This window comes from Miniopterus schreibersii (assembly GCF_964146895.1).
Source record: "Miniopterus schreibersii genome assembly, chromosome: 10".
In the NCBI taxonomy this organism is placed as follows: Eukaryota; Metazoa; Chordata; class Mammalia; order Chiroptera; family Miniopteridae; genus Miniopterus; species Miniopterus schreibersii.
Window position 1 is genome coordinate 70,848,168 of NC_138110.1, and position 12,829 is coordinate 70,860,996.

Below are 12,829 nucleotides of genomic sequence, written 5' to 3' on the forward strand. Positions count from 1 at the left end.
GGGAGAAAGATGGACAGACGCCACAACTGCATGCCTAACTCAAGCCAAAACATACTTTAGCCCCAGTCTCTTCCCGGCAGAGGCGCTTGTGGCCTGAATTGCCCAGCCAATCGCCTAACTCCATACTTCTCTTTTCCTGTGTAGATAGAACCCAACCTGAGTTATCTTGACCATCCTGCTGGGAGGGTGCAGGATCCTCCCTATAATCTGCTGAATTTTATATGGGGGATCATTGAGCCACAGAGACATTTAAGGGTTTTCTTGGTCCGTGGCTGAGCCAGGATCACTCTGTGGTGGAGTATCGCCTACCAGGAAAAATTCCAGGGCCAGATCAAGAAACCAATCTGATACAATTCTTGTTTTTTCAGCTATCTAAGCAAAATGCTAAATAGCAGAAAAACACATCGCTTATCTCTTCGTCTAAAATATGCTCAGTAGGAGGAAGAGCACTTCATCACAGGGAGAAAGATTGAGAGCTTCGTTTTCAACCCAATGAAGGAGTAACTCCCAGTTATTACAACGCAGTTAGGACTGGATTTGTAGGGGATCCCTCAAGCAACTGGCAAGCAAATCCTGGGCCCCTTCTGAGACTTATATTCCCAAATCCTGTGCAAGAAATTGTCCTTGAGACTCCAACTGTCCTCACTAACACTACTGGGGGAGTTTTAGGGTTGGGGATCCAGAAAGAAAATCAAGGGAACAATCACATTTAGTGATCTCCCCTTGGGATGTGATAGAAAGTTGTTGTGTTGAGAAAAGACATAGCATGTGTTTTCCCTCTCTCCCTCTCTCTCTCCCTCTCTCCATGCATTGGGCTCAATCTCAGCGTAACACATTTGGCCTCCGTTGACTTGGGCAGTGCCTTGGGAAGCCAGGACAACTACCTCTACGAGGATGTGCCAGGAGACAAAATCCATGGCAGAGAGGTGGCTGGAAAGGTGAACAAAGACACTGCCTCCACCCACATCTCCTGAGCAAAAGGAGAGGGCAAGCAAAAACATGCTGAGAGCAACCAGCAAAGCCTCTGCAACTTCGTGTTTTAAAGACAAGGCCGCAGACATGCCGTCTATCCCAGGGCTCCTCGTGGGCTCTTGGAACATCCACAGAGCTGGTTTCTGTACCAATGAGTTTATTCCTCTGCCCCCTTTCTGTTTAAAGAGAGAGAGAAATCTATTCCCTCACGTTTGCTCTCTAACAAGATATTTATCTGCTGCATGAGTTTCATCCTCGGGCCAGGCTTGACCTTGGGGACTCAAGAGTCAGGAGTGTTTTGATACCAGATCTGACCCTTTGGCTGGGTCAGAGCACTGGCGGGGGGCGGGGAGTGCGTGTGGAGACAGTGTGCTGGAATATACGCTCCAAACCCCAAAACATGCCCAAGAAAAACAAGAACATCAACCACCGACCCAAGGGTTGGTGAAATTCTATCTTCACATCTCCCTCCACCAGTAAACATGAAAATGCCATCCCCAAAGGGATGGAGGAAGCCTCCAACGAAAGGTCCAGAGAGGATGCGAGGAGAAGGGCTGGTTTGGGAAAGAAGTCCAGCAATTTCTACACTTCTCAATCACTGGAAAAATTCTCCCCCAAGTGACGATGAAATAGAGACATTTTCACTAGCCGGGAAAAACCACAGGCTTGCACTTTCCAGAATAAAGGCATTAAATTTTTAGAATGCCTTTCTGTCACTTTTTCTCAGCTCCCCCCATCTCTTCATCTTCATCTCATTCTGTCCCTCCCTCCTTGGTGCCGCACCAGCCTTGCTGGCCTTCTTTCTGTCCCTCCAATGAGCCACGTTTATCCCCAGCTCAGGACCACCTTACTTGTTATGCCCTCTACTAGGATGTTCTCCCCCAGACCTTTGCAGGATGCGTCCTTCTCTTGTTCAGATCTCGTGTCAGATGTCACCTTCTCAGAGGTGTTTCCCCGAGCCACCTACCTAATGGTGTCCCTGGCTGCTCTCTATCATTTCCTTCTTTCTGTTGTTCTTAGCAGTCACCACTCTCCGATCTGATTTTATTTATTTATCCATATATTCATTGTTCATATCCCTCAACTAGATAGATGCACAGTCCAAGAGAGTAGGGCCCGTGTCTGCCTTCCTTACGGCTGTGTCTCCTGTGCCTAATATGTGGTTGGCATTTGCTGATTGGAGGGAGGGAGGGGGGAGGAAGATGAATGAATGAATGAATGAATGAATGAATGAATGAATGAATGAATGAATAGATGAATGCATGTCATCAATGATTTGGCTCAAGTATTGTATTCGGTTTGGTCAGATCTTTTGCTCCATGACCCACATCAAAAAAACAAACTCTGGACCATAGGGTTATAACTCAAGCCCGAGCAGTTAATCGGTTGAAGCTGTGAAAAGGAAGCAGTGATTTGATTCCAGTTCTGAGAACCTACTGTCCTTCAAAATAGTACTTTTGTGTTGATGCCTTGGATGTTTAATATATAACCCATAACTCATTTACTCTCAGAAAATTCCCAGGTGGTGGCTGGGAGGTTTCCTGATGAATTCCAGCCTATTGAATATGGAAAAATTAAACCACAGGGAGTGAAAACGAGTTGGGAACACCGTCCTGGCTTAATTCCGGCCACTGCGATCGTCCTTGCTCCCAAATTTAATAGACCGCTAAGGATGGTATTTTTAAATCACGGCCCACTTATTTGTTCATTTTCTCGTGTGTTTTAGAATAACCTCAATGTGGAAAGTGATTCTACACCAGAAAGCAGCTTTCCTTTCTCCAAAGAAGCACCAGGGGAGCATCTGGACCACCAGGCTGCACACCAGCCCCTCCCCAGACAGCGATTCCAGCAAGAGGCTGGGCACCCTTCCCTGCAAAGAGATGGTCCCAGATCTTTTCTCCTTGACCTGCCAAACTTCCCAGATCTTTCCAAAGCTGATATCAATGGGCAGAATCCAAATATCCAGGTAAGGCTCAGCAGCTGAACGGTGGAAGAAAATGAAACATTCCATCTCTTTGTTTCCTGATCTGATTTCTGAGCAACTGCTGCCTTGCCCTACTTTTCTTTTTAACCCCTTAATGAATCCTGCTTACAATCACATTATCTTCTATAAGAATAGTGGTGCACTTCATCTGTGTAACACCCTTGATTGTGAGATGCACTGTTATTTGATAAACCACTAAAAAAACCCAAACATTGCTAATTAAATTATGACACACTGATGATTATAAGATACATTCTTATATCAGAGGCACTGAAATGTAAAAACCAAACCAAACAAAATAATATGCCCTGAAATTAATGAAATACGGTAGCTGTGGGAAAGGGCCAATCTAACACCTGAGCAGGCCAGGCAAATCACAATATGCTTTCAGAGGCACTCAGGAAGGCAGCTCTCCCTCAAAGGCCTCTCTAGCTCGCCTTGGACACCAGAAATTCCTTCAGGAGGTGACAACACTTCAGTTGCTCTAAAGTGTAAATGACTGGGGAAGAAATTTTTGACAAGAGGAAGGGAGGTGAGAACAGACATTCCTAAGGGAGAGACGAACACACACTGCTAAGATGGAATGGGATGAAGCTGAGGGAAACAGGAGGTTATGCAAAGGGGTGCCTGGGCTTGAAAGCGAAAATATTCACCTACACCCAAATAGCACAGTGGACTTTACAAAGCAGATGTTGATCCGACTTGACTCTCCCAAAGCCCTTATGAAGCACACGTCATCTCTTCGGTATGACCAATAATGCAGTCAGTACTCAGGAAGTGGCTCTTTGGTGTGCCCAAGGTCACCTGGCTAGTAACCTGTAGTTGGGGGATGGCATCAAGTCCAGGCTCTGCGGCTCCCAGGAATACTCACCCCGCCAATTTGGGGTTCAGAGACAGACTCCTAATTTTGGATTCTGCTTGGCTCGCCCTCTGTCTTCCCAGAGACGGTGCCATGAGAGCTGAGAGAGGCTCTTTCTCCCGGGCAGCCTAGTCCCTGGGCAGCTCCTGTCCTCCTTTGCCTGCTTCCATACTTTTCAGCTTTGCTCTCAATTCTTTTCATTTGGGGAGCGACAGCTTTTCCTTATTTCTCCTCTCTGCATCCAATTACAATTAGCTTACCTGGCAGAGGCTTTGTGAACCTGACCCCGCAGCAGCTGATTCTTAATTAAGTGAACTGTCTCTCTCTCTCTCTCTCAAGACAGATACTCTCTCCACACCATTTTAGATCAGGTTTCCTTGGCCAGAGTTGCTTTGCTTATAACACCAGTGTCGTGGTGACTAACGAATGTCACCGGGAATCCACCTCAATTAGAATGCACAGGCCAACCCCTACTGCATATAAGATGCTGGGTTAGGTTCTGATGCCTTTTTCCTCCAGGAAATGACATGGGTGTGAAAATCACAGCTTCCACCAGAGACAGAGCCGGAGGGATCATGGAGATAGAGGAGGAAAAGTTGCTACGTTCCACGGTGGGCGGACGGACAGATGGGAAGATGTAGGGCAGGGCGGTCAGTGCTGACGACCCATGCACAGAAACCACTGCATGCCCCAATTAATACGTCTGATGAGTCTTGCACTGTTCTCATTGATTAATTGGACAAACAGGCCTTTTGCTCCACTGCCCTCTCTCCAGGAACTGGCCACATGGCTCTCTGATAAAGAACAAAGAATGCACTGGAGGGAGGTGCAGATTAGGAAAAAAAAAAAAAGCATAGACATCTCCTTATTGTTGCTCAACATCACCCCCCCCCCCCATCATGCCTTCCTCTATTGGAAGTGATTTTTCTTTGTCCACAGATTTTATGGGACCAGACTGCCCTTACCCCCAAGGTGCTTAGGCCCTGCCTGGAACAATTTTAGGCTTGTTATGGCTCATGCTTTTTTCCCAGAGGTGGGAAATAGCACTGTGGGGCTCAATGCTGAGGACTGAGCTATGAGTGTAATATATTTTGAAATGACTAATGTAAAGTCAGAATATATCTGGACGCAGGGGAACACAAGGCCTCAGTGAGTGCTTCCCCTCATTGACACGTTACCAAGTGCTTGGGGCTTCACCCCAAGAACCAAGTTTCTCAAGATCCCCTTTCTCTCTCCCAGATGAATTCATCCATCAGGAAACCCTCACACTCCACCTAGACCACACTGGGACCCTTGAAAAATATCACCTAAATGTTAGGAGAGAACAGTAGTGCAAAAGCAGTTGGGACCCACGGAGCTAGGAAGCCCACCCGACTTTACCAAAAAGAGAGGGCAACTGTGCGATGCTAAGCCCTCCACAGCCCACGTGATGGAGCCGCGGGTGAGCTCAGGAGAGCAGTGAAGGTTGCAACTCATTTTTCATCAAAATATGCTGTTGTTTAGCCCGATGGGAGGTAAAGAATTCTTCAGCAGTTTCGATGGCTTCCTGAGGGCCGAGGGGGCTGTTGGAGCTTCCAGGTGTGGGGAGAACTAAGAATTCAGTGGAGGGCCACAGGGTTCCCCCGGCACAGGCTCTGGGACTTGTATCAAACGCGGCCTCCCCATGCCCGTCACAAAGCTGGGGCTGCAGAGATAGGACAAGCAGAAGTTATTTGCCCTCCTCTCCTCTGAGACCCCCGAGCCACCTGTTCATATAGACAGAACAGGTGAAAAGGAACAATCGGCGCTTTGTTTCCCTCTGTGTCACCCCACCCAGCGCAGGAACGAGAAGCTCCCGTCCAGGTGCTGCTTCTGAAAGAAATGCTCGGAGCTTGGGGTCGGGAGAGGGACGGGGCCACTCCCGTGGGGTCACAGACTTTTCAGTTACCCTTTAAACAGCAAAAATCATCACAGCCCTGAGAACATAGGTTTCCCCATAGCTCCGCATATCAGGGTTATTGGCAGGATGGCTTAGAAACTAATGAAAATCCTGGTCAAAAACTCCAAAGACTAGGCCAACACTGACTTTTTGCCCATTGCCCCCTTGGGTCAGTCCCTTTCTCTGTGCACCATCCCTGTGTCTGCTAACCTTCCACAGGCAGGACGGAAGGGTGGGGTGGCCTGTGTTTTATTGATCAAATGACCTGTTGGCCCTAAAGAAAAGAAAATGGAGCTGCATTTCTGGCCTTCTCTTTTTGGAAGACCACAAAAGGTTAATGTTGGTCACTCAGAAAGATAGTCAAAGAAAGAACGAAGCAGCTGCTACCCGTGGGAGCCCCAGCCCTAGGTCTGCGTGTGAGTGTGTGAATGCACGTACACATGGATGGGCACGCGAGTACACACACACACACACACACACACACACACACACACACTACTGGCCGCGGCAGCCCCATGCACCACTGCACTTGAGTAAACCAGTTCCCTGGTGGTCCTTTAAAAGATGAGGTGCTTCCTCCAAGGGGGTGATGGTTTCCGTGTTGGCAGCCCTCACCCCTTCCTGCAAGCGCTGCTCTTTTGTTGAAACCCACTGGTTTGACACAGGCAGATTCAGCCAAGCAGACAGCCCTGCTGGTCACCGAGGTCCCCTGAAAGCATTTTCTCTCCCTGGGGAGCAGAGTGAAGACAGGTGAAGGGCGCTTCAGTGGGTTGGCTTCCGCTGCCAGGGCCCCGGGCCTGCCTCCCCCCTCCTCTGGCAAACTGCCCCTCACCCCCACCTATTTATTTCTGACTGGAGCTGGGTAGCTGAACAGGAATTCGATACCCCTCTCTCTGAACCACCCCCAACCCCTTTAGTGTCTGGAAGCGTTTCCCACGCCCCAGGGCCGGGGTCCACTGTCCCTCCTGCCAAACAGCCCACACCTTTCCAAAGTGACAATGCTGAGCCAGGCAAGGGGCCACATCCTTCTCGGGCCTCTTGACTCCCAGGAAGGGAAAGCCTTTAAAAAGCCCTGCTTTGTAGAGCTTTGTTTAACCCCCGTGAGCCAGGTGGCCTCTGTCCCAAGTGGATCAGGCTCTCCATTTCAAGACTGGCCTCAGGCTGTGGGAGTGAGAAAAACACACACAACAGTGTGCAAAACAGAAAGAAATAGCCTCAAACCCCTAAACCCAATCTCCATATTAAATTTAAAACAATACTAGAAGTTGGGTTTTGTTTAAAAAATAAATAAATAAACCAGTCAAGAAAGAAAGTAGATCCCCCAGGACAAGTTAGGCTTGAACTTTAATATCCTTGGCCGGGTTGTGGTCTGTAGCTGATGGTCAGATAGCAAAGACAAAAATCTCTAAAATAAACTCATTATTAGGCTTACTGCATCAATTCATTACCACGGTAGCCTGTCACAACCAACTATTTCTCTTTTTTGGATCAAGATGAGATTAGTATTCATTTCAACCAATGTACTGATTTCTTTTCTTCCATTGAGAGAGACTTAAAAATAGTCATCTAAAGGCCTTTTTCTCCCTTTCACAGATGTATTTACGTGGCCATAGGCCTAGGCCTCTTGAGTGCCACGAGATACAATCAAATGAGTTGGCCCGGGCTCTAAAAGTCGTACGGGTTTCTACTTCTGATTTCCCTGCCTCCTTTTTCTCTAATACACTCTTGGAACGGCAGGTTTGGCTGCGTAACAATCAAGACATTTCTGTGCCCAAGACGTAGGCCCACCTACCCATGGGGCCAAGCCTGTATTGTTCAGCTCCTCATTGGCCTCTGTGGCTTCATGCGGGCTACTCTACCTCTCTATGCCTCAGTTTCCTTCCCTGTAAAACCAAAGTGATAATACCACCTATGAATATCTGTGTAGCATGATACTACTACACAGGAGTAGGGTTGTTAAGAGTGAGGTCACCATGGGAAGCGCTTAGCACAGGGCTATGTGGTGATAAGCTTTCCCGAAAGGATAGGTGCCGGTTGATGACAATATAGTGAAGATGGCAGAGGACATGTGTATGAAACGATTGGAAATTAGGAGACACAGTTTTGAGATCAGCTCGACATCTTCCTTGCTGTTCACCTCAGAAAATTGAATTCTCCAGGCCAGTCTCTGTGCCTAACACTTAGGTCTAATTTCTGTAGAGCGAGCAGTAATGTTTGGGCAAGCACGCTGCAAGTGTCAAAGCATTAATGCAGTTAGCCGGGGCGGCCAGAGTTGTTAGAGCATCAGTGGGCCTGAGAGGAAGGGACTATATGACCTCCAGGTCCATTTTGTCTTCTTTCTGTAGCAATTGTCAAGGAAGGAGGGTGCGTAATCTGGGGCCCAATCCTACGCTGGAGACTGTCTTCCTGTCCCTGGGTGCTCTGTGTTGCTGAGGAATCAGTTCACCTCTCAGGGCTTATCTTACTGTCTGGGAAATATCACCTCATGCCTGCCTAGTCACCAAGCTCACAAGGCTTATAGGACCAATGAGCTAGAAGATTCTGCCATGTTCAGAAGGTCAAGTCTTTTGTATTTTGCGGTTTATTATCAGTTAGACTGATAATTGTTAGTTTCCCTATGGAAAGTGGTTTTCAGAGAAAGTATAAAGAGTTTGTTTCTAATAAATATTTTAACTACCAAGAGGAAGAAAGAAACTGGTCACGTTGCCTAGGACCCTCGCATCCCGATTTTGGACAGAATTCCCCAAATTGGCACTGATATTGAGCTCTGTTTTTTTGAAGCTGAAGAGATTCTGCCAGAAGTTGGGCTTGGAGATTTTGAAAGAGTTTTCTTTCTTTTATTGTCTTGATTCATGATGTGGAAAAGTCCAGAAGAAACAAATATACTCACATACTTCAATTATGTGCATTAAGGAAGAGAAAGGATGGCAAGACCTAGAGTCTTTATCTGCTTGGAAATCTGCTGTGCTCACTCCCACACCTTAAGCTCATCACATCGATTATTGTTTAAGACATTTTTATAAAAGGACTCTTTGATGCCAAAGAACGTGTAAGTAGAGTGAGAGCAACAGGAAACATAAAACTAATCCCCATCATTCGAGAAGTCATTGATCATTGCTCATTAAGTCTTTTTAATTGTATGCCTATGAAATTTCAGGTTCAAGATTAGATTTCTTCTTTTGATATCAGTATGAGGTTTCCACATTAACTGTAGGGAAGGGCGGATCCTAAGGCTTGCGTGGTTTTTTTTTTGTTTTTAATTCTGTTGAGGCAGTGGCTAGAAATTAAAGGGGAAAAAGAAACCTCTAAACTGTTGAGATTTAGTCATCGATATAGTTTTTGGAGTAAATTCGTATTTTGCTACTCATTGCCTGGCCAGGCAACAAATCTATTTTGTTTGGATCTGAGCACCGGTTTGGAAGGAAAAGAATTATATTGACGGTAATAGCTTCAAACATGAAATTGTTTTTATTCCCAGCTTGGAGAAATTGCAGGGCACGTTTTGTTTAGGCAATCCCTTCGACTCCAGTCTGAATACAAATGGATACCAAAACTGTTGGGCATGTTCCCCCTTATCTCCTACCCAGAGACTGATTTCATTACCATAATTGCAGGCTTGCCTGGCTCTTGGCAGCTTCTCCCCTCCAAGACCCTTAACAGCCTTGCAGACGATTGTTGAGGCTCAGTTGTTCTGTGTGCAGGCAGAGGGGAGGGGACTGCGGAGAAGAAAAGTTATGCCTCCGAAGGCTCAGTAGTGCTCTGTCACAGCCCAGCTGTGCACTTGTCCTTCCAGGGTTGTGTGTGGGTCCCAGTCGCTGTCACTCCCCAGCAACCATCCATTCTAGCAAACAGCAATGATACAAGACATGATGCATTCATTTCCTTCTCTTCTTTTTTTCTTTTTGGGGGATTGCTAAAAGTTTCATAATTATTTATACATATGCAAGGGGTGCTAAGGAGACTGGGGTAATGGTGCAAGCATGGAATAAATCCAGCGGTGCCCTTCTAGGCATCCCCCACTGGAGGAAAGATACACTTGACCTGCCCTAGCCCAAGTATACTCTGGCCACACTGTTGACCTTGTGTTTGGACCACACAAGGCCACAGCCCAGGCCCACCATCAGCTGGGCAACTTCTTCTGAATGTTAAAGTGAGTGCAATTCAAACCTTCCCATTCCTAACACAAAAGTAAGAGGCTGTTTGTCTCAGGATGGGCACACCCTGGTGCAATTTGGCAGAGCATCCCGGCAACTCTCTCAGATGTCGGGTTAGGGCAAAACTAGAAATCCATCTGCCCAGTACATCTTGCGCTGATTACTTGGAGCACGTGTTTCTGATTCATTTGCACATAACTCATCCAGGGGGGGTGTTGCAAGAGCTATGTGATGGCCAAAGGAACCCAATGAGTTTTTATTATATTTTTTAAACAAGTTTCTCTACGTTGATTGTCTCTCTGAGCCAAGAAGCTGCATTCTTCCAGCCCCGTGGCTTCCAAACTAGGCTCAGTAAATTAGAGAGCAAGTTCTAACCTTGGCTCTGGGACTATCTATTTTGAACCTGAGGGTTGGTTGAGGGGTGTATTTGCTGGACTGCAGAATGAGTGAAAATCACAGCTGTGAAAGCCTGGACCTGAGGACCTTGTGTTCACATCTCTACACTACCTGTGGCATCCAGCCTCGTGGGCATCTGTGGCCTCTGTGCTCCCTTGGTTGCATGAGGGGACAGTACCTCTGTTTCTTACTTATTGAGGGGCCGTATGGCAAAGTTGGTAAGAGCGTGGGCTCTGGAGCTAGACTAGCCATGTCTGCCATTTACTAGCTGTGTGACCTTAGGCAAGTTGTTAACTTCTCTGTGTGCCAGTTTTCTCTGTCTACAAAAAGCTATCTGTTGCTGTCTGACAACCACTCCAAAACTCAATAGCTTGAAGCAACAACCATCAGATTGCTCGTGGTCCCTTTGGGTCAGGAATTCAAGCAGGGCTCAGCTGGCAGAGCTCATCTCTGTGCTACATGATATCAGGTAGGATGACCCAACTGGGCTGGAGGATCCAAGATGGCCCCACTCATATGACTGGGACCGTGGAGCTGGCCAGCAGCTAAGGAGCCTCAGTTCCCTTCTCTGCGGCCTCTCTCTTCATGAGGTCCCTGTATGCAGTAGTCTAGGCTGGGCTTCCTTACATAATGGTAGAAACTTTCCAAGGGAATGAAAATGGAAGCTGCAGGATCTGGTGAGATTTGTCACATTGCAACACCTTCCACATTCTACTGGACAAAGCGTGTCACAAGCCCAGCCCAGGTAGAAAGGGAGAGGAGGTAAACTCCACCTCTGGATGGGACATGTGGCACATGTACACAAGGATGGGAGGGACGGCCAGGACCATCTCCGCAGATCGTCAATCATAGGGGCCGATCAACCAAACTTACAAGGTTGTTATGAGGATGAAGTGAGTTAATATATGGAATAGCATTTAGAACAGTGCCTGGCACAGAGAGAGTACTTAGTAACTGTTCGGTTTTATTAGAATTATTCTTGTGTCCCTTCAGGAACATATACAGTACATGTTTACTCCTTGACTTAAAGACTTCCCAGCAGTGTAGTCATCAGTAAATCAGTGCCCTTAGTGATGAATTGTCTTCTTCCATGCGAGGCCCATGTACATCACTGTCTCTAGTCATGGGGTTCGCTTGGGCCATCCCTGGAGGCTTTCCACCTGTATCACCACGCAGTCTCTGCTATCCTTCATGAGGGACACATCCGTCGTTCGCCTCTGGTCTCGCTTTCTTCCAAGGGTCACCCAGCTTGGAGGCTGCTGACGCCTCACTGACCCTGGCCTGTTCTGAATTCTTCAGGTCACCATAGAGGTGGTGGACGGTCCTGACTCTGAAGCAGATAAAGATCAGCATCCGGAGAATAAGCCCAGCTGGTCAGTCCCATCCCCCGACTGGCGGGCCTGGTGGCAGAGGTCCTTGTCCTTGTCGAGGGCCAACAGCGGGGACCAGGACTACAAGTACGACAGCACCTCAGATGACAGCAACTTCCTCAACCCGCCCCGGGGGTGGGACCGTCCAGCCCCGGGCCACCGGACTTTTGAAACCAAAGAGCAGCCAGAATATGGTGAGTTTACCACCCAGTAATATAAAATTGGTGGGGCGAATAAATGAGGATGGTGAGGACATGGAGCCAAGCAAAACCCAGTTTACAGTATGTGGCTTTTGGGCTTCTATGAGGCGTACCTCAGAAAGACTCCATTCCGCAGAAGCCCCAAGGAGGCACCAGCAGCCACATTTTTCTGGAAAGACTATAATTTTAAAATCACACCAATTATCCTAGGACAGAATTTTTTATTTATTTTTTTAGTTAGGGGTCTTTGAGGTTCTGCCTTTTTTCAAAAAAAAGAAGGAGGGAGGGGGGGAGGGAAAGAGAGAGAGAGAGAGAAAGAAGAAAGAAAGAGAAAGAGAGAAAGAGAAAGAGGAAGGAAGGAAGGAAGGAAGGAAGGAAGGAAGGAAGGAAGGAAGGAAGGAAGGAAGGAAGGAAGGAAGGAAGGAAGGAAGGAAGGAAGGAAGGAAGGAAGGAAGGAAGGAAGGGGAAAGAAAAAAGTGGGCTTATTTCTAAAAAGGAAGAAATCACCAAATCAACTTCCATGTATATTTTACTGTAAAAATGCATATTGAAAATCAGTTTGCTAAAAGAGATATATTGGCTGCTTCCTTTGACCAGGCCACTGTGTTATGTTTGACATTGGCAGTGGTGTGGTCCTTGAATCCACATGAATATATGCTTCAAGGGTTGTCCAAATGAGACCTCCCCACCAATAAATTTTAAGACCCCAAGTTTGGGCTTCTAGTGCCTCATGTTTTTAGAGTAAGATAGGTGAGGTAATAAAACTTTCAAGTTCAGTAATTTAAGTAATAAAAGTTCATTTTTCACTTGAGATGGGAGACACAGTAGGGGAAACTCAGCTCCACTCCGTCATTCAAGAACCCAGGCTCCTTCCATCTTGGCACTCTACCAACTGTCAGGGCCTGAGAGTTATCCACTGGATGCTCTATATCCAGTTCAGCCAAGGAGAGAGACGCAGCCTGAAAAGGGCACACAT

At 47.1% G+C, this 12,829-nt stretch overlaps 2 protein-coding genes across 2 annotated transcripts in view; one reads left to right on the forward strand and one right to left on the reverse strand.

Annotated features, from left to right (window-relative positions):
- The window catches only part of ISM1 (isthmin 1), a 56,061-nt gene that overhangs the window by 31,534 nt on the left and 11,698 nt on the right, over positions 1-12,829 (forward strand). Inside the window, exons 2-3 of the mRNA XM_081148208.1 lie at positions 2,699-2,938; positions 11,583-11,847. Coding sequence (XP_081004334.1) covers positions 2,699-2,938; positions 11,583-11,847 — 505 coding nt within the window. The remainder of the gene's footprint in view (positions 1-2,698; positions 2,939-11,582; positions 11,848-12,829) is intronic.
- TASP1 (taspase 1) overlaps positions 1-12,829 on the reverse strand; it is a 271,602-nt gene that overhangs the window by 14,656 nt on the left and 244,117 nt on the right. The window lies entirely within an intron of this gene.